The 21798-nt window shown below is 32.4% G+C and overlaps 1 protein-coding gene and 2 long non-coding RNA genes across 4 annotated transcripts; 2 read left to right on the top strand and 1 right to left on the bottom strand.

The window, feature by feature from the left end:
* The first annotated feature begins 5049 nt into the window (after positions 1 to 5049).
* Positions 5050 to 6030, top strand: LOC111241842. The gene is made up of 2 exons (XR_002668169.1): positions 5050 to 5376; positions 5464 to 6030. It is a non-coding gene; the product is annotated as an uncharacterized LOC111241842 (long non-coding RNA).
* Positions 6031 to 6272: 242 nt separating this feature from the next.
* Positions 6273 to 9703, bottom strand: LOC106765257. 2 transcript variants are annotated; one of them, XM_014649812.2, is made up of 3 exons: positions 8050 to 9703; positions 7106 to 7974; positions 6273 to 7016 (listed from the first exon to the last, which is right to left on the bottom strand). In XM_014649812.2, the coding sequence occupies exons 1-3, from the start codon at positions 9107 to 9109 to the stop codon at positions 6813 to 6815; spliced, it is 2133 nt and encodes a 710-aa protein (XP_014505298.1). In that variant the 5' UTR covers positions 9110 to 9703; the 3' UTR covers positions 6273 to 6812. The 2 variants fall into 2 exon arrangements, with proteins under 2 accessions (XP_014505298.1, XP_014505297.1); XM_014649811.2 differs by having other exon boundaries at positions 7106 to 9703.
* Positions 9704 to 19553: 9850 nt separating this feature from the next.
* LOC106763048 lies at positions 19554 to 21430 on the top strand. Its single transcript, XR_001375852.2, has 2 exons — positions 19554 to 20699; positions 20841 to 21430. It is a non-coding gene; the product is annotated as an uncharacterized LOC106763048 (long non-coding RNA).
* The last annotated feature ends 368 nt before the right edge of the window (positions 21431 to 21798 follow it).

Below are 21798 nucleotides of genomic sequence, written 5' to 3'. Positions count from 1 at the left end.
CTGGGATCTCGTTCAGTTGCCTGATGGTGTAAAATCCATTGGATGTAGATGGGTTTTCAAAACCAAGAAGGACTCAAAAGGCAACATTGAGAGACATAAGGCAAGACTTGTTGCCAAAGGATTCACTCAAAGAGAAGGAATTGATTATAAAGAAACCTTTTCTCCTGTGTCTAAGAAGGATTCTTTACGAATAATTATGGCATTAGTAGCTCATTTTGATTTTGAGTTACATCAAATGGATGTGAAAACAGCATTCCTTAATGGTGATCTAGAAGAAGAGGTTTACATGAAACAACCTGAAGGATTCTCTTCTAAAGACAGTGAGCACTTGGTATGTAAGCTTAATAAATCCATCTATGGATTAAAACAAGCCTCTCGCCAATGGTATCTAAAATTTGATGATGTTATCACTTCATTCAGTTTTGAAGAAAACATCATGGATCAATGTATATACCAAAAGGTCAGTGGGAGTAAGATTTGTTTCCTTGGTTTATATGTGGATGACATTTTGCTTGCAACCAACGACAAGGGTTGGCTATATGAAGTGAAACAATTTCTCTCAAAGAACTTTGACATGAAGGATATGGGAGAGGCATCTTATGTTATTGGCATTAAGATCCATAGGGAAAGATCTTGAGGCATTTTGCGTTTGTCTCAAGAGACCTATATCAACAAAGTTTTAGAGAGGTTTAATATGAAGAATTGTTCACCAAGTGTAGCTCCCATTGTAAAGGGTGATAAACTTGATTTAAGTCAATGTCCGAAAAATGATCTTGAACGGGAACAGATGAAAAAATTCCATATGCTTCAGCTGTCGGAAGTCTTATGTATGCTCAAGTTTGTACTAGACCTGACATTGCATTTGCAGTTGGAATTTTAGGAAGATATCAGAGTAATCCAGGTGTTGACCACTGGAAANCTGCAAAGAAAGTAATGAGATATCTTCAAGGAACAAAAGATTTCATGCTCATGTATAGACGAACTGCTAATTTAGAAGTAATTGGCTACTCTGATTCAGACTATGCTGGCTGCGTTGATTCACGAAAATCAACATCTGGTTACATTTTTATGTTAGCTGATGGAGCAGTATCTTGGAGTAGCAAAAAGCAGACCTTGACTGCTACTTCTACTATGGAAGCTGAATTCGTTTCTTGTTTTGAGGCTTCTTCACATGGTGTTTGGTTGAAGAGTTTTATATCTGGGCTTAGAGTTGTGGACTCAATTGCTAGGCCACTGAAGTTGTACTGTTATAACTCTGCTGTTGTTTTCATGGCTAAGAATAATAAAAGTGGAAGTCAAAGTAAGCACATCGACATTAAATATCTAGCCATAAGAGAACGTGTTAAAGAAAAGAAAGTGGTTATTGAGCACGTTAGCACTGAGTTGATGATTGCTGATCCTTTAACTAAAGGCATGCCACCAAAGAATTTTAAGGATCATGTAACGCGAATGGGACTTGGTTCCATCATGTGACAATCATTGTAAGTACTTTCATTTTGATAAAACTCTTATTNAGTTTAATGTTTTCTCAATTATTTGTGCACATAATTAATTACTTTGAGAAAACTCATTTAATTGTGACCTAGAATAGACATATGGTTTATTCATTAAAGTTAAGAGATTGTGATGTGANTTTATTTTATTTACACATAAGTCCAAAATTTTCCTCTAATTGTAGTTTAGCCATCTCTTTCTTTTCAAAATTGCATAAGAGTCCTGAGTTGACCAGATTGGANCATCTTTGACNATTCAATTTCATGTTTTAAATGAATAAAATTTTAACTTCAGCTGCACAAATAAACATTAGAACATCCAAAATAATTTATGCAACTAAAAATCACATTTTAAGCATCTTTGATTCCCAAACCCAGTAAATCCAATTGTCAAAATTTCACTTTAAATCAATCATTTAAGCACAAATATCTCATCAAAAATTTCGATTTTAAGACATAAATGTGGGCATAAATATGCACTCATCAGTTACCCTGTTCTGCCTTGTCTCTAAGCCTTAAAGTAGCTGTCATTCACCATCTCAGGGGAAAACTTAAGGTGTGAAACATCAATGTATCACAAGGGCATCTTGAAGCATCACCTAAAGCAAAGAAACAATTATTAACATAGTGCAAATGAAAATAATGACAAATGACAAAGCTAAATATAAAAAAAAATGTACTAAACATATTGACAAACATACTGAAGTGCATCTGAAATACTTGTGGAGTGTAAAATATATGATCATTACTTTGGTTCTATTCAATTAATCAAAATGAAAGAATAGCCATGGTCTTCCTATGTTTTCTTTTTACAATAACTTAGTCCATTAATCACGCAAAGTGCATGATTCGACCTCTATTACATGCCTTTTTTTTTGTTGAACTAAGGTGGCTGTGGGTCATAAGGTATATTGAGGCTTCTTTCCCAAAAAAACTAAAAATGTCATTCATACAATAAGTTTGAGTTGAATGAATGAACAGTAATGCCTTGTGTAGTTAGAACCTCTTTTGCCTAGTGAAATAAACAATTGATGAATTCATAATCACTTTGACAAAGAAATCCACTAAATAAAATTTGTTATGTGAATTATCCTATAAGAAAGGAGGAACGTGCATAAGAGAGAAAGTAAAGCGCAAATGAAGTGAAACGAGAATGAGAAGAAAGGAGGAACATGTATAAGAGAGAAAGTGAAGCACGAAAGGAGAGTTAGGGAAAAATATTAAACATTCTATATCAGTTCTAGGTCTAACCGACATAGAAAAATAATTTTTTATACATGTTTTGAGTGTAATTGGTATAAAATTATTTGTAATTTATTATAATTTTTCCATCACAACACTCTTTATACACGTTCTAGGTTTAACCAATACAAAAGAATTTGTCATAATACTGCTACTCCACGACTATTAGTGCAAAATAAATTTTGGGTTTAATACATCATTTGGTCCCTCTTTTTGGAGGTTTGGTTCAAAATGGTCTTACTTTTGAAAAAAGTTCATTAAGGCCCCAAATTTAGTTAAAAACTATTCAATAAGGTCCTTTTCAGTGACGTTGTTAAAATCATAACGGTGCAGATGCTAGCGTGGGCAAACTTGAGTAAGTTGTTCAATTTGATGAATACGTGGCACTGTGAAGAGGTTGCACTGTGTAAATATTTTAAAAAAATTAAAATGACGTAAGGTAAGTGATAGGTTTAAGTTTGGGTTAAAGAAAATTACCCTTATCTAAGAGTGATTTCGTCATTTCTAGGTTCAACATTGTGGTGAAAGTGGTGTTCCTATCAGTGTTGTCACCGTTGCACAGAACGAAACGCGCCATCACCAAACCCTCAGGCCCATGTCGCCGTCACCATCATCAACACAGACCTATGATTCGAAGCAGAGAAAAACAACAGAAAACCCAGAAATCAAACCCTAGCCACCATGAAACCCTAAACTGTGTCGCCAGTAATCAAGGCAAAATCTCCACCATGCGTTGCGCCTTACACCATTAAGCAAGAACCGAATCGAAATCCCTAACCTGCAAAACAAAAATTCCAACCCAAATATGAACAAAAAAATCACAATCGTGACACCTAGAAACCCAATTCACACCTGCAACAAATCATAAACATATATAATCACTACCCAAATCACAGAAACCCTAGTTTGCAAGCATATCCATGGGCACCAACCTGAAAATTGCATAAGCCAGAAACGCAGAAACAATGTGAAAGGTGAAGCTCAATGTTTACTTTCAGGTATTTATATGTAATGTTAAATTTAGTTTCCCCTTTGGTCAAAAAATGTGCAATGTGGTCCCTTTTTCAATTTAAAACTGTGTACTTTGGTCCCAAATGGATATCAACGAAAAACACATGATAGATATTTGATTTAGTTTCCACCATTAGTTTCCACCTCTAGTCCACCATCTTTGTCAACCTCTACTCCACCATCCACCTCCTCTCCACCATTAGTTTCCACCTCTAGTCCATCATCTCTGTCCACCTCCACTCCACCATCCAGTTCCTCTCCACCATCACTTTCCACCTCCACTCCACCCTCTATTTCCACCTCAAACCCTAACCCCCAAATCCAACAACAAGAACATCAAGTAAGTAGGCTAGGGTTAGCAACACTTACCTCATTTACGTATGCTCTTCAAATTTGACCTTCAGTAAATCACCACACCACAGTGATTACAAGACCAGTTTCACCAGATTGTTAAACCCAGAAATTGCAATAGGATTCTTAGATAAATTTGATTTAAACAACAAGTTTTTATACCCGCAAAATCATCGTCAATCGAAGAAAATACCTATATTTAACACAAAATCAAATTAAACCCTAACCCCCAAATAACACAACAAGAACATCAACTAATTAGGCTTAGATTAAGACCACTTACCTCACTTACGTACGATGTTCCACTTACACTTTCAAGGAATCAATAGCAGAATCACCAGCTTCACAAGAACGAAAAACCCATAAATGGCTTTTTTTACTTTAACCTAGACTTAACCTATTTTACTTCATTTTATTTTTTTCTTAAATATTTACACATTAAAATGACTTCACAGAGACACATAAGTATCGAAGTAAACAGGTCATTGAAGTTTCGCCACGCTAGCATTTGCACCCTTATGAATTTAACGGCGTTTACGAAAAGGACCATATTGAATATTTTTTTAATAAAATATGAGACTTTAGTAAACTTTTTTTAAGAGTAAAATTATTTTGAACCATACATTCAAAATAAGAGACCAATGATATATTAAACCTAAATTTTTTATACCTATTAAAATTCATCAGATATAAAAAATATACGGTGAATATATCATAGATAAGAACTTTTTTATACGGTCACACTAAGAACAAATATAAAGAACAGGGTAATAGATAATAAAAATTTCTATACAATCTGTAATAAGAGCAGATATAGAAAACAATTTTAATACCCATTAGACCTATGTAATAAATATACCGGATAAACGTTATAAACCGTATAAAAGTAACATTATGAAAAAATATAATAAATATAATACTGGAAAACTTTTTTTTTATACGGGATAACATTATAACCCGTATAAAAGTTTTGATATTCTTTCTTCTGCGCTTTTCTCTCTGCTACCCCTTTCTCTCGTCTACAACAAGATGCAAGGTCTTCGCGTTTGTGTTTCGGATGATTTCAATTTGGATAGAATACTATTATCCATACAATTCTTTATTTTGTAAAGCATATATATATATATATATATATAGAGAGAGAGAGAGAGAGAGAGTGTGATGGAGGAGAAGACAGAGAAGGTGAAGGGTGAGGCGCTGCAGATAATCGAAGCGTTTGAGGTTCTGCCAAAGCTCGTGGTTTTCGATCTCAATTACACTCTCTCTGGCCTTTCTACTGGTTCATTCCTACTTCCTACCCTCTTTTCCTTAACCTAATTTCATTTATACTCTCTAATATATGAAATCAATCTTGTTGAAAATTCAGTGAGTGTCGATCGAAGCGTGAAATGCCCTCTCTGTATCCTCACGCCAAATGCATATTGTTAGCGCTCAAAGAGAAAGGCATCGACGTTGCAGTCGCTTCTCACTCACCAACCGCTGACATAGCAACAGTTTTCCTCAACAAATTGGTCCTCTCCTCACTCTTCGTCGCACAGGTCAATTCTTGTGCTTATCTTGCTTTTTCAATTCTCCGTTGCGTCGTCCATCTCGATGTTCAAACTCGTCCTCCGTCGCGCCCTCGATCTCTCGCCTTCCGTCTCGCCGCCTTTGTTCTTGTCATTCGATTTCGCTTTCGTTCCCGCCATTTGCGCCGTCTGTCGACCTCGCCGTAGCTCTTGTCGTCGACCTTGCCGTAGCTCTGGTCGACCTCGCTGTATCGTCTTCGAACACCGTAAACCCTCTTACAGTATTAACTTGGTTTTACGATCTTAGAGTAAGCAGTTTAATGACTAAACTTTACAGCAGAGACAACATATATTTTAATAATTTTATGTTTTACATCAGTATATATTTCAACTTTTGGCAACCTTGATTGGGCCTCTCTTTCCTATGTTTAACTTTTGGCCCGTTTAACAGCTTATTTTTTTACGTCTACTATAAACTATATTCAATTAAAATTATGATAACATAATAATAATTTTAAAGGAAAGTATTTAAATAGATAATATGATAAACTAATAATTATAATAATATTATAAAAAGATAAAAACATTATTTATAATATTGTAAATATTAAATTACTATATCATTTATGAATATTTTTATATAAAATAAATTTTTACGAGATTACGAAACTCTTACAAGTTTACGAATATTTTTTAGTTTGACAACCTTAATATATAATTTTTACTTATGAAACAGGATTGGTACACGTAATTTTATAATTTTGGGAGACATTTATACTCTTGCGTTAGAATGAAAATTACAACATTACCAATATAACTTGTAGAGTTTATTCACTCTAGACTTTTCTTAAGTTCTTTACAAATTCGCTAAATTGATATTGATATTATTAAAAGATAAGTACTTTATTGGTGATGTTATATGCTACAGGTTTAGTCTCTTCGAAAATAAAGGATGTTTATTTTTATTTTTTTATTTGCTTTGAGATGATTGCTGTTATTATTTTTCTACTTTCTTCTATGATCTTGTCGTTCACCATCGGTTATTTCACTTATGTACTACTCGCGTTTGTTAGTTAGTATTGCATGATGAATAAAATTATATATTACATATGTGCATTAGAAAAAATATGTTAAATTTGTTACATACATCATTAGTATCAAAATTTAATGGTTCTTTTTGAAGCTATGATATGTTAAATTGCCCAGTCTATGGTTCTGCCCCTGAAGATGAAGATGAAGATGATGAATTAGAGTTGATGGAGACTTCATCAGTTATTTCTTGTTGAACGTCTGAATTTAACGCTTCATTACCTTGTGAGTTATGCGTGTTATCTTGCTCAGAGGTTGTCGAGCTATTCCCATCATTCGTGACTTGTGCCTTACTTGAATTCTCTGAGATGTTGAACACTTCCTGTTGAACAACACCAAACATTAAAATGAAGAAAAAACGAGAACATCTTCCATGGAAGTTTGGAACAACCAACAGGAAATTTGACTCACCCTTGTTTTTTCTGAATGGTTAGCACGATTATCCATCAATCGCATCAACCGCTTCCAACGTGCTGCCACAACTGAAGAATGAGAAGGTTCCATGACAAAGTCTTTCACCCCAAAGATGTTATGTTGGTCATTGGTCATCGAAAAAGTCGGAGTGTCATCAGGTATGTCAGAAGACATGGAGCTCACATCTGCTGCATTTTCTTCATCTATGTTTTGCAAAGAAAGAGGTGAAGAAATGTCCCTCCAGCTATTTAATTCCGAAATATCTTGCTCACTTACTCTACGAACTTCTCTTGAATGGAGTGAGGCTCCCCACATGTCTTCACTGCCAGAAGTAACATCCTTGTCAATGTCCCCATCATAAATAATCGATTCTCCATCAGTGGTTGTGGTGGTCTCGTTGTTCTCATCAACCGTCAGTGTAGGTGAACCGATTTCAGAAACCTCCACTTGTAAGTCAGAAGCCAAAGAACATGAAGGGGTGTGACGGATTGGGCCACAATTGAAACTTGTTGCCTTGTTCTTCTCAACAGATGGTGGAAGAGATTCATACAAAGAGTCATTTATTTTAGTAGCATTAGCACTTGTTAATGGTAAATTGTTGTCACCCTCTTGAGGCTTAACAACCTTCTCTAAAAGTTGAGCTCTATTATCATCTATTGTTGGAATCATGTCTGACTCATTTGCACGCTCTGAATTGGAGTTTGTTGTTTCAGCATTGATGTCAACCGTTTTCTCAGTTTCACATTTTCCATTCTCTTCACATGCTGTTTCCTTTCCTTCTTCACTTAAAGGAACAAAAGCTTTGGACTCACTTTCACTGGCTTCTTCGGATGATAATTGTTCGAATGGATTATTATCTCCAGTACCTGTAGGAATGTGCATAAGTTTCATCATGATTGGGAAAGAAAGAGGAGAAAAGAAAGTGATCATAAATATTCTACCTTGAAGCCTTTGGTCTATTGGGTGTGTGTGCTCTTTGGCTTCAAGGACTTCTTGTTGTCTTGGTTCTGTTAACAAATTCTTCAGTTCTTGATCAAAACCGTCCCCTGTGAGATTGGGTTTCTCCTCAAAAGGATCATATGGAATATCAAATGGGCTTCTCAAAGCAGATGGGGCAGAACCAGGCATTTGTATGCCCTCAAATTCTTTCGGAGAATCAAAATGGTTGAGTCTTGATATAAACAAAGGAGCAATTTGATTTGAGGACATGGATTTGATGTCAATCACATCATTTGATATCTGCAACTTCAATTGTTTTCTTGCTTTTCTCCTTGCCATTAGACTCTCTAGCCTTTTGTGTCTCTCAAACGCACACGTCCCAAGATCCATTGCATTCTTCTGATCATCCTCTTTCGGTTCTACACTTTTATTGCCATCTTCTATTCGAGTTTTTTCCACATCCACTTTGTTTTCTGTGTTTTTCTGTTGGCCATGATCACCATGAATCACCGGTTCAGACAATAATGTTTGCTTTTCCGGAGCCTCCGAGAAATCAAAACCTGTGTCTTCATCATAAAGTTTAAACCTTCTGCTAAAATCTCTGTTAGAGATAGTGAATTCATTACGAAACACTGATGATAAATCCTTGGCTCTTATTTCCAAACCACCATACACCTCCAATCTCTTCCCAGTGAAATTTCTTCTTCTACTTGTTGCATTATGTGATGGACACTTATACAGCATTCCACGTCTCTCATTCTTGATCACTTTTGGTGGAGATTTTATCTCAACCCTTTTCTCCTTTGCCTTTTTAACATCTTCTTCAAGTTGGTTTTGCTCAGAACTCCAAAATATTCTAACAAAAATGGCGATGCACACAAAAAATGGGGACAAGAAAACCAGCAGGTTGTAAATGTAAGAGAGAAATATATACAAAAGGAAGAACACCAACAAAGCACCCGAAACCAATGGATGCTTTCTCATGAAACTGTAGCCAATCTCAGCTGAAACATGAAGCACTCTGGACAATTGAAGTTGAATATCCCTTGAATTCAACCCCATTTTTCTTTCCTTCAAACTAGGTTCTCGATGTTTTCAAGGTCCTGTTTTTATGCATGCATGCATTCATTTCTCACAACCCTAAGATGGAAAACTCTTATGTGACACATTTTAGCCAATTTCATATACAAACAAGTCGTAATTATAATCAAATTGGGTTGACATGTTTGTTGCAAACTTCGATTGAAACATTTAAAGAAAAATGTAATCTATTGCCATGAACAGAAAATAAATGTATATTCTAAGCTACACAATAAAGAAGGAGAATATCGATGATGGGAAATGAAAATATTGATATGATTTTTGAGTTCAGTCCATACAAATCATTCTGAAAATCGAAAAACTAAAGAAAGAATAATAAAGAGAAAATAGATAAAGAGAATCATAAATTACGGTCAGTAGTGAGAAATATTTTTTATCCTCTCCCTAACAAATGGTTTGCCGTTAAAACTATAACCATTTATTTATTTTTTTCCTTTTTAAGAATTTTGTCCTTTGGTTCAGAATTTTATACAACCCTCAAATTTAGGAATTTAACTTGTTTCTTGCCAACTTGGGTAAGAGGAAAAAAAGGACAATGCTATCCGACCTCTAATTTTATCTCTATAAAAATTTTAATTTTAACCTTAATTAATGTTTTTTTAATTTTTTCTTTCTTAAAGTTTGAATCCCTTTCTAAGTTTTTATCTTTCTTATTAAAGTCAAGTCACTCTACACGTTTCTAATAGATTTTGGATAGACTTTAAGATCCTTTTCATAAATTTTTTAAAATTCATTTTTAGATTTAAAATTTAACAATAATCTAATTTAATTTAAAATTTTAACATTATTTAACATATGTTATATTTTAATAATTATTAAAATATAATTTCTACTATTATAATAATTATATTAAAAAACTATAAATATATATTAAATAATATTAAAGTTTGGTAGGTTAAAATATTAAATATAATAGTAAAAAAATATTGATTAGGGTTATTAAATATATTAAATATAATTATATTTTAATGATTATTAAATATAGTTATTAAGATAAAAAACATAGTATATTATTATATATTTTAAATATAATTATATTAAAGGGTTAAATATGTTTTTAGTCCGTATACTTTGAGGCAATTTTGCTTTTAGTCCATTTTCAAACTATGGTACAATTTAGTCCTTTTTACCAAATTTTTTTAACTTTATTTGTTGTTTCAAGCACGTTTTATTATAGCATTTGGATTGTTTACACTGTTTGACACATTTTTACTTCAATGTTAACTGAGAAACGCGTTTGAAATAACAAATAAAGTTAAAAAAAAATTTGGTAAAAAGGACTAAAACCAGAGTTTTCTAAAGTTGAAGGACTAAATTGTACCATAGTTTGAAAATGGACTAAAACCAAAATCGCCTCAAAGTATAGGGACTAAAAACATCTTTAACCCTATATTAAAAACATAAAAAAAATAAAAATAAAACTAGTAATAATGAAAGTAAAATAAATAAAAAATAATAATAATTTAAAATCTAATTTAATATATTTAATTATATTAAATTATATTAATTATTAACTTAAAATAAATTATTTATTAAATTTTAAATAAAAAAACAAAACTTTAAAAAGATTTATTTATATATTCAATAAACTATTATTTTAATTTTTTTAATTAAAATTTCATAATTATTTAATTAATTAAAAATCTAATATTATTTAATATATTTTTATATTTTAATAATTATTAAAATATGATTTATATTACAATAATAACTATATTAAAAAATAAAAATAAAATAATTAAAATAAAAAAGTAATAATAAAAATAAAAAAATATTATATAAAATTTGATTTAATATATTTAAGTATATTAAATTATATTAAAATATTAAATTAAATTTAATAATTATTAAATTTTAAATAAAAGAACTAAATTGTATTTAATTTAATTTAAAATTCTAATATTATTTAGAGTATTTTTAAACAATTTTTAAATTTTTTTTATTACTACTTTTATTTTAATTACATTTGTTTTTATTTTTTTAATATAAATATTATAATATTAGAAATTTTATTTTAATAATTATTAAGATATAAACTTATGTTAAATAATATTAAAATTTTAAATTAAATTAGATTATTATTAAATTTTAAATCTAAAAATAAAATTAAAATATTTATAAAAATATTTTAAAATCTGTACAAATTTCAAAATTCATTACAAAGGTGTAGAGCGATTTTAATGAGAAAGAGAAAAAGTTTAGAGGGGTGCAGAGTGACTTTATCAAGAATGAGAAAAACTTAAAAAAATATTAATTAAGGTTAAAATTAAATTTTTTGGATATGTAGGATGAAAGATTGGAAGTGTATGTTGAGAATTTTATAGAGTCCTTTAATTTAGGAATTTAACAGTGTTGCGTTTCTTGTCAACTAGGGTAACAAAAAAAAGGACAATGCGGATAAAATTTATGCAACAATTTCACATATCAAACTCAAAGTTGCAATACATCCGTTACTTGGGAAAACACAGGTCTCTTGAAAATGAGGGGAATTTTGTATTTCAAAGTAGTTTCTAATCTCTGTAACTATACGATGCTTTCAAGATCCCGTTTTTATGCATGCATGTATTCATTTCTCACAACCCTATATAATGGAAAACTCTTATGTGGCACATTTTAGCCAATTTCATATCCAAACAAGTTGTTATTATAATCATCATGATAATAATCAAAGTGGGTTGACATGTTTGTTGCAAACTTCAATTGAAACATTTAAAGGAAAATGTTGTTTGTTGCCATGAACGAGGAAAATAAATATATGTGTAACTTGTGTTCTAAGCTATACAAAAAAGAGGGAGAATATCGATGATGGGAAATGAAAATATTGATGTGATTTTTGAGTTCAGTCCATGCAAATCATTTTGAAAATCGAAAAACTAAAGAAAGAATAATAAAGTGAAAATAGGTAAAGGGAATCATAAATTATGGTCAGGGAAATATTTTTACCCTCTCCCTTACAAATGGTTTGCCGTTGAAACTATAACCATTTATTTATTGTTTTCATTTTTAGGAATTGTTTCCTTTGGTTGAGAATTTTATAGAGTCCTCTAATTTAGGAATTTAATAGGGTTGTGTTTCTTGTCAACTTGCATTACACCTCCAACCTCTCATTCCACACTTTCAAAAATTTTAATTTTAAACTTAACTAATGTTTTTTTATTTTTTCTTTTTCTTGTTAAAGTCACTCTATATTCCTTTAAGTTTTTATCTTTCTTATTAAAGTCACTCTGTACCTTTCTAATAGATTTTGAAATCTTTACATATTTTAAAATATGTACAGATTTTAAAATCCTTTTAATAAATTTTTTAAAATTTATTTTTAGATTTAAAATTTAATAATAATCTAATTTAATTTAAAATTTTAACATTATTTAACATATGTTATAGCTTAATAATTATTAAAATATAATTTCTACTATTATAATAGTTAATTTAAAAAACTATAAATATAGATTAAATTATATTAAAGTTTGGTATATTAAAATATTAAATATAATATTAAAAAAATATTGATTAGGGTTATTAAATATAATTATATTTTAATAATTATTAAATATAGTTATTATGATAGTTATATTAAAAAGATAAAAAAAATAGAAATAAAAGTAGTAATAATGAAAGTAAAAAAAATAAATAAAATAATATAAAATCTGATTTAATATGTTTAAATATAATAAATTATATTAATTATTAAGTTAAAATAAATTAATTATTAAATTTTAAATATAAAAACAAAATTTTAAAAAGATTTATTTATTGAATTTTGATATTCAATAAACTATTATTTTAATTTTTTGATTAAAATTTCATAATTATTTAATTTAATTAAAATTCTAATATTATTTAATATATTTTTATATTGTAATAATTATTAAAATATGATTTATATTACAACAATAGCTATATTAAAAAATAAAAATAAAATAATTAAAATATAAATAGTAATAATAAAAATAAAAAATAATTATATAAAATTCGATTTAATATATTTAAATATATTAAATTATATTAAAATATTAAATTGAATTTAATAATTATTAAATTTTAAATAAAAGAATTAAATTGTGAAAAGCTTGTTTAAAATATGTTAACGGATTTCGTAAACCATTTGTTTTAAAAATTTGTTTTTTATTTAAAATTTAATAATTATTTAATTTAATTTAAAATTATAATATTATTTATAGTGTTTTTAAACATTTTTTTTTAATTTTTTTTATTGCTACTTTTATTTAGTTACCTTTGTTTTTATTTTTTTAATATAACTTTTATAGTATTGGAAATTGTATTTTAATAATTATTAAGATATAAACTTATGTTAAATAATATTAAAATTTTAAATTAAATTAGATTATTATTAAATTTTAAATCTAAAAATGAAATTTAAAAAATTTATAAAAAATATTTTAAAATATTTACAAATTTTAAAATCTGTACAAATTTCAGAATCTATTACAAAGGTGCAGAGTGACTTTAATAAGAAAGAAAAAAAGTTTAGAGGATGCAGGGTGACTGTATCAAGAAAGAGAAAAAATTAAAAAAATATTAAGTGAGGTTAAAATTGGAATTTTTGGAGATGTACGATGAGAGGTTGGAGGTGTAGGTTGAGAATTTTATAGGGCCTTCTAATTAGGAATTTAACAGTGTTGTGTTTCTTGTCAACTTAGGTAACCGAAAAAAAAGGACAACACAGATATAATTTATGAAACAATTTCAGATATCAAACTCAAAGTTGCAATACACTCGTTACTTGGGAAAACCCAGGTCTCTTTAAAATTAGGGAGATTTTGTATTTCAAAGTAGTTTCTAATCTTTGTAACTATACGATGCTTTCAAGGTTTTGTTTTTATGCATGCATGCATTCATTTCTCACAACCCTATACCATGGAAAACTCTTATGTGGCACATTTTAGCCAATTCCATATCCAAACAAGTCGTTATTATAATCATCATGGTAATAATCAAAGTGGGTTGATATGTTTGTTGCAAACTTCAATTGCAACATTTAAAGGAAAACGTGGTCTGTTGCCATGAACGAGGAAAATAAATGTATGTGTAACTTGTGTTCTAAGCTACGCAACAGAGAGGGAGAATATCGATGATGGGAAATGAAAATATCGATGTGATTTTTGAGTTCAGTCCATACAAATCATTTTGAAAATCGAAAAACTAAAGAAAGAATAATAAAGTGAAAATAGGTAAAGGGAATCATAAATTACAGTCAGCAATGAGAAATATTTTTTACCCCCTCCTTAACAAATGGTTTTTCGTTGAAACTATAACCATTTATTTATTTTTTCCTTTTTAGAAATTTTTTACTATGGTCGAGATTTTATAGAGCCTTCTAATTTAAGAATTTATGTGCTTCTTGTCAACTTGGGTAACCGAAAAAAAAAAGGACATTGCGGATAAAATTTAAGAAACAATTTCACAAATCAAACTCAAAGTTGCAATACACTCGTTACTTGGGAAAACACAAGTCTCGTATTTGAATTCTTACATAATGGCTAATTCATTTTATGTTATTTTTCTAAGTTTTTTAAGTGAAAATTTAGTATTTCGAATTTTACAAATAAGTAATTTAATTATACTTGTAATAAGTTTAATGTAACATAAAAAAAGAAATGAAATTGTCATTTAACAATGATAACTATCAACAAGTATTATAATAACATTTTTCAAAATATTACACGCATTTAGAAATCACTTTTAATATCATATACTGGATACCCTGTGCGGCAATCATCATGGATTTAAGTTTAAATGGCCGCACACCCATCATTTATTATTGGAGTGTTTCTTCCTACACGTATCTCATTATGCAATTCTCTGTTTTTTAATTTTTTTCAATTGTATCCTTGTCTGGAGAGAAGAATCTTTGACTCCTTTATTTTAATTTGATCCATTCTACAAAAACTTATTCTCTCTTGCCATATTTAATATTTCCAAACCCTACATCCCCTTTCTCTTCTCTTTGAGTGTTGCCTCTCCTCTTCCCTCATTTGAGTTCTCACAGTTTCAGAGTGTGCCTTTCATTCTCACGGAACTCTCCTCATTCTTGTTTGGTGGTTGTCGTGGTGGTGTTGTGGTGGCAGTGGTGTCTTCTCACAGTTCACATCAAGTTTGCTTGGGCGTCTAGGTTGGTTCCCATTTCTTTAAGCTCAAATTTAATAGATTGTATGATAGTTGAAGTGAGGTTGATGTTTTTGTTGTTGTTCTGTGCTATTGATGATGCATTTCTATGATTGGATTGTGCATTGATGGATCTGTGATAGGGACGAAAGTGCTTCTCCCTACACCTCACGTATCTCATTCTACACCTCCCTATTTTTTAATTCTTCCAACTGTGCCCCTGTCAAAAGAGAAGAATCTTTAACTACTGTATTTTAATTTGAACAATTCTACAAAGACCCATTCTCTCTTTCCGCATTTCATATTCCCAAACCCTACACCCTTTTCCCCTCTATTCGAGTGTTTCCTCCCCTCCTCCCTCTTTTGAGTTCTCACACTTTTAGAATGTTTCTTTCATTCTCATAGAACTATCCTCATTCTCGTTTGGTGGTTGTCGTGGTGGTGGTGGCATCTACTCACATTTCACATCCAGATTGCTTGGGCATCTAGGTTTGTTCCCATTTCTTTAAGCTCAGATATGATAGATTGTATAATAATTGAAGTGTGGTTGATGTTTGAGTTTTTGTTCTCTCCTGTTGAAGATGCATTTCTAGGATTAGAATGTGCATTGATGGATTTGTGATAGGGACGAGAGTGTTTTTTCCTGCACCTGACATATCTCAGCATCATGATAATGGTTTAAAACACCGTTATTTGTGATGTAATTTTGATATTAAAAGCACTCTTTTTCACTTAGAAACTTGCTTGGACTCATACTTTTTCATTAAGTTGTGTGAATAAGAGAGTTGAGGTTGATTTCAATGGTTTTATGGCTAATTCCCTTTGTTTTGACAGAGATTGAGGTAATACTGGAAGCAGAGATGAAGGGCCAAGAAGATGGAGCTCAGAAGGGCTTAAAAAGGCACCAGAAGGAGGGACAGCACGGAGCCCAGGCGACTAGAAGGGAAGCTTGAGTGTGCAGAATCGACGTCCACCGCCCGTGCGGTGACCCTGGCCGCTTGGGCCGCAGGGTCTCAAAGCTTGGGCGGCCAAACTGAAGGCCCGGGCCTTACACGAGGTGCTCTCACTACCCGGGCGATCTCCTTGGACGCTTGAGCGTCGACTTTCGTGGATCAGGCCCTGTTTCTGCTCTGTTTCGACTCTATTGGATCAGGCCCTGTTTTTGCATGTTTCTAACCTTATTTAAAGGACCCTAGGGCTCGAGGTTTTGTATCCCTGACAGAGAAGAGCATAGCAATACACTCCTTTCCTAATTCTTAATTAAGCATTCTCATTCTTTCTTCCATTGTTCATAAAGTTCCCCAATGTCTATGGGGAACTAATTTCTATTTGTTGTTGAGGGATGATGTAACCTTGTAAACTCTCATGTATTTGAATTGATTCTTAATCCCATATACTTTTCCATTAATTATTAGAGTAATTCATCTGTTTTAATGCTTGCTGTGTTTAACTCATTCATTAGCATGATTTATGAATTGCATGAGTGCTGGGAGGTTCCTTACAATTCAGGTTCTTGTTGAATTACTCCTAAGGGTTATGTTTCTTAGGGATGAGGATATGAGTCTTGGTCGTCTTAATCTCTTGTTCTTCACATCTTATTACCAAGAATGCTAGGAATTGTATGAACTGGTAATATGAGACAGGCTTATTCACCGAGGGATTAGGTTTAGGTAATTTAGTGCGAGACGTTGACATTAATACATAAAGAAGAATTCTTATATACATGAGAGGGAACTTGGTGAAATCTAACCCCAACAACATACCCATCTCATATCAATCAACATCCGTTCATCTCTGTGCTCCTTTACCATTGATCAACTAGATTCATATTTAATTTTGTCTTTTGCATCCAAACCCAATTATCTCTTTATTTTATTTTTAAGTCTTAATTAATCTTGTTATCACACAACTGTTCAACGCTGAGAGTCCTTTGGGATACGATACTTGGTCTTACCATTTTATATTACTTGTGCGACTCGGTACACTTGCCGATTTGCCCCAACACATCACCTCCTTGTTTTTAAGTCTTTCCAACTGTGGCCCTGTCAGAAGAGAAGAATCATTGATTGCTTTATTTTAATTTGACACATTGTACAAAAACCCATTCTCTCTTGCCACATTTAATATTCTCAAACCTTACACCCCTCCTCCCATAATCTCTCATTTGAGTTCTCACAGTTTCAGAGTATGCATTTCATTCTCACAAAACTCACCCCATTCTCGTTTGGTGGCTATCGTGGGTGGTTTCGTGGTGATGGTGGCGTCTTCTCACAGTTCACATCAAGTTTAATTGGGTGTTCAGGTTGGTTCCCATTTCTTTAAGCTCCTATTTGATAAATTGTATGATAGTTGAAGTGTGGTTGATGTTTGTGTTGTTGTTCTGTGTTGTTGATGATGCATTTATGTGATTAGATTATGCATTGATGGATTTGGGATAGGGAATAGAGTGTTTCTCCCTGCACCTAAGGTATCACATTTTGCACCTCCATGTTTTTTAATTTTCCCTACTGTGCTACTATTAGAATAGAAAAATCTTTGACTGCTTTATTTTAATTTGACCCAATCTACAAAAACCCATTCTCTATTGTCGCATTTCATATTCCCAAACCCTTCTGTCACAACCGGAAAATCGCGACGGGACAACGATCCAAAAATGAAATAAGAATTTGAAAAAGATTTTGGAGTCGCCACCATAGTTTATTTTGGAAAACTACGGAAAAACCGTAAAAAGATCAGGCAAGGTCCACGAAAGCCAGATTACGGGTTCGGGAGTCGATTACGTGTAGGGAAGGTGTTAGCACCCTACAACGTCTGCCCGAAGGCAGTACCTTTAATTAAATACGCGAATTTGATGTGGTTTGCAAAATGTTTAATTTCCCCTAAAAAATAAAACTCTAACGAAAACAAAATATTCTTTTGTGTTTTTTGTGCCCGACAAGGATTGACCTTGCTCCTACGTATTCTCAGTTGGACTGAGAAATCAGGGTTACGTAGTTCTTTATGAAACCATTTGGAAAATGATGTTGTGTTTGAAGGTTTTTTTGTATGAGGAAGAAAAAGATTTTCAACACAAGGTCGACAGAATGGTCGCACTTGTACTTAAACACTTTAAAACCATTTATGATTTTTTTTTAAAAGAGGAAGAAAAAGGTTTTTAGTACAAGGCAGACAGAATGGTCACACTTGTGTTTAAACCCTTTAAAACAATTTATGATTTTTTTTTTTAAAAGAGGAAGGAAAAGGTTTTTTAGCACAAAGCAGACAAAATGGTCGCACTTGTGCTTAAACCCTTTAAAACAATTTATGATTTTTTTTAAAAGAGGAAGGAAAAGGTTTTTAGCACAAGGCAGACAGAATGGTCACACTTGTGTTTAAACCCTTTAAAACAATTTATGATTTTTTTTTTAAAAGAGGAAGGAAAAGGTTTTTAGCACAAGGCAGACAGAATGGTTGCGCTTGTGCTTAAATCCTTTAAAACAATTTATGATTTTNGGTTGCGCTTGTGCTTAAATCCTTTAAAACAATTTATGATTTTTTTTTTTAAAAGAGGAAGGAAAAGGTTTTTAGCACAAGGCAGACAGAATGGTCGCACTTGTGATTAAACCCTTTAAAACAATTTATGATTTTTTAAAAGAGGAAGAAAAAGGTTTTTAGCACAAGGCAAACAGAATGATCGGACTTGTGCTTAAACCCTTTAAAACAATTTATGATTTTTGAATATTTACTTAAAAATAGATAAAATGAAATAAATAAATAAATAAGTAGAAAAACGGAAATAACACGGAAATAACTAAATAAAATGAAAGTAAAAAAAATAAAATAAACAAGTAAATTACTAAATAAAAACAAAGAGTAAAAAATAAAAAAATAAAAAAAGAATAAAAATAATGATAAAATAAACTAAAGGGACAAAATGGCAAGTAAAATAAAATAAACAAAATAATCAAACTGGGCCAAAGCCCAAATGGAAGAGGGTGGTAAAAATAAAAAAGAGGGGTGGTAGAAACCTAATTCATTTCTAAAGACGGGTTGGGCCTAAGCCTAATTGGATGGAGGTGTGAAAATGAAAAAAACAAAGGTGCATAAACCTAATTTGTTTTTGATATTAGATTGGGCCTCAGCCCAACTGGAAAAGGGTGCAGCTTAGCGAAAACCGGAGGTGCAGAAACAAAAATGTTTTGTTTTTTCGTTGTCTAATAATTTTCTTTTATTATTATTTGTTTTTTTTTAAAAAAAAAGAAATAGGTCTGGCCCAACAACTCCAGCCCTAGATTTTCTTCCCAGCAGCTAGGGGATCTATCTTCCCCATTCATTTCACGTGCACCTTCCAAACCACAGAGCTAGGGTTTTCTCAAGAGGAAGAGAACCATGGAGGTTTCGTGTCCCCAACTCATACTCGCCGCCGTCAGCGGCTCCAACCACAAGGACCGACCACCACGAGGTGTTGTCGACGGTGACGCCAGCGTCTTCGCCGGAAGAAGCACCGCTGGTTGCGTCAGACCACCGTCTTGCCTCTTCTTCTTCGCGCGAAACCGGCCCCAAATCCGAGATCTCGCCGTTCTCGCCATCGCCGGCGAGATCCACGACCGTAAGCCGCGAGCCAAGGCCGCGCCGGTGTCGCTGTCCGCTACCGAAGTTGTCGCCGACCGTCGGGTCTTCTATGCCTCCTCTCTCCTTCGCGCGCGAGCTCTTTCCTTCCTCCGTAGAGCAACGACAACTCGCACAGGAACACCACTACCGCCATGAATAACAGCCAAAGTTGCCACCGTTCGTCCAATCACTACGTCTCGGGCCATGAACAAAACCAACCACCGTTGTCCTCGTCGGGATTCGCCTACACGTCAGCGTCGCCGGCACCACTCTCCTTCGAGAGTCTTTTTCCTCCGATGCCAAACATTTCCAGCAACGTCATCGCCGGCGTCAAGGACGAAAGCACTTTCCTTCTCTTTCTCTCATTCCTTTTTTTTTTGTCTTTTGTTGATTAGTTTGGTGTTGATTACTTCTTCTCCTCTATGAATGTATGTTGTGTGCATATGAGTGCGAGTGAGGGTATGGAAGTGATGGTTAGTGACTATTTTGAGTTAGTCAGATCGATGGTGTGGCATAAAAACATTGAGAGAGGGGTTAACCTGATATGGTTTTGTGTTACAGGCCAAAGGTTTCTGCGCTTGTTGTTTTGTTGAAGTTTTGGAAATTGAGGACATTGAGTATGGAGTTCGAAGTGTTAATTTGCCTTGAGTATTCTGGATGCAGCATTTGTTTCGAAGACAAGCTTCGAACCCATTGGCAGGTGAAGGATGGCCTCACGATTGAGGGTGGCTGCAGTGCATACTGCTGCCTAGATGGAGGGGAAGCTGTCGATTGCTAGATGAGCAAAAACTACTTCTATTCTTTTTGTCTTTTGCATAAGAGCTGACACGAAAATGTATCAGTTTTTGCTTCTGTTTGCATTTTGTTGTGTTTTCTGGGTGGAAGGAAATGGACATTAAGGTCTTGACGCTGGGGGAGTGTATGCCTATCTCCTATTGTTAGTTATGTTGATTGAATATGTTGATTGAATTTGCAGGCATTGAAAATGCAGTTTGATAAAAAGATGAAACCACAATCAAGACAACCACCACTATACATCATAATGAAACACCATTCGTCTATCTCCAAGCATGCATAAGGAAAGCATACAGGTAAGCAAGTCTGAAGAGCTTATGTATGAGTGTATGAGGACTTACCTACGCAGCTTCAAGACTCTTCTGCAGCTTCAGGACTTGCAGCCTCAAGAATCCTTTTTAGCTTCCAGACTTGCAGCCTCAAGACTCCTCCGCGGCTTTTAGACCTTCCTTTTGATTCTCTTTTCCAGTGTTCTCTTGCTGTGTTCTCTTGCTTGCTGTATGAAAAAATGTTCCCCCCTTTGAATGACTGTGATCCCCTCATTTTGAAAACCACCAAGCTCCTTTTCTGCTGCACTGCTTCTTGGGAGCTCTGGCATATCCTCTGGCGTAGGATTTTCTTTTTGTTTTTTTTCTTTTTTCATGTTTCCATTTTGCAGTCGGCATATGCTTGTTCAAGATTCTTTCCCCTTCAATGTATGGCTGCTGTTGTTGCTTAAGAATTTTCAGCAAGAAAGAAAATACATTTTTCACACTGCAACTGTTGCTTCAAGAGTTGACCTTGGAGTTTTAATTTTTCCTTTTCATTTTCTTTCACTTTTTTTTTTATTTTTCATTTTTTGTATTTTTTTTATTTTTTTTGTAACATAAAACAAAAAAATGGAATACAATAAAATAAACTAAGATAAAATGAACTACGATAAAACAAAAAAGAAATAAGATAAATAAAATAAGATAAGATAAAACAAAATAAAATAAAAGAAAGTAAAATAAAATAAAATAAAATAAAATAAAATAAATAAAATAAAACAAAATGAAATAAAAATAAAATAAAACAAAATATAATAAAATATAAACATGAGAAAAAAATAAATAAAAACGAAATGAGCTGGATAAAAATAAAAGGAAAGAAAATAAACA

This window comes from Vigna radiata, chromosome 6 (genome assembly GCF_000741045.1).
Source record: "Vigna radiata var. radiata cultivar VC1973A chromosome 6, Vradiata_ver6, whole genome shotgun sequence".
NCBI classification, from domain to species: domain Eukaryota; kingdom Viridiplantae; phylum Streptophyta; class Magnoliopsida; order Fabales; family Fabaceae; genus Vigna; species Vigna radiata.
The sequence above is the reverse complement of the archived record's forward strand: the minus strand, read 5'-3'. Positions and strand labels throughout refer to the sequence as shown.

Coding starts and splice junctions, on each gene's coding strand:
- LOC106765257 (XM_014649811.2), bottom strand. CDS start 9,109: ATGGGGTTGAATTCAAGGGATATTCAACTTCAATTGTCCAGAGTGCTT. Junction 7,017..7,105: donor ACCATTCAGAAAAAACAAGG/GTGAGTCAAATT, acceptor GTTGTTCAACAG/GAAGTGTTCAACATCTCAGA.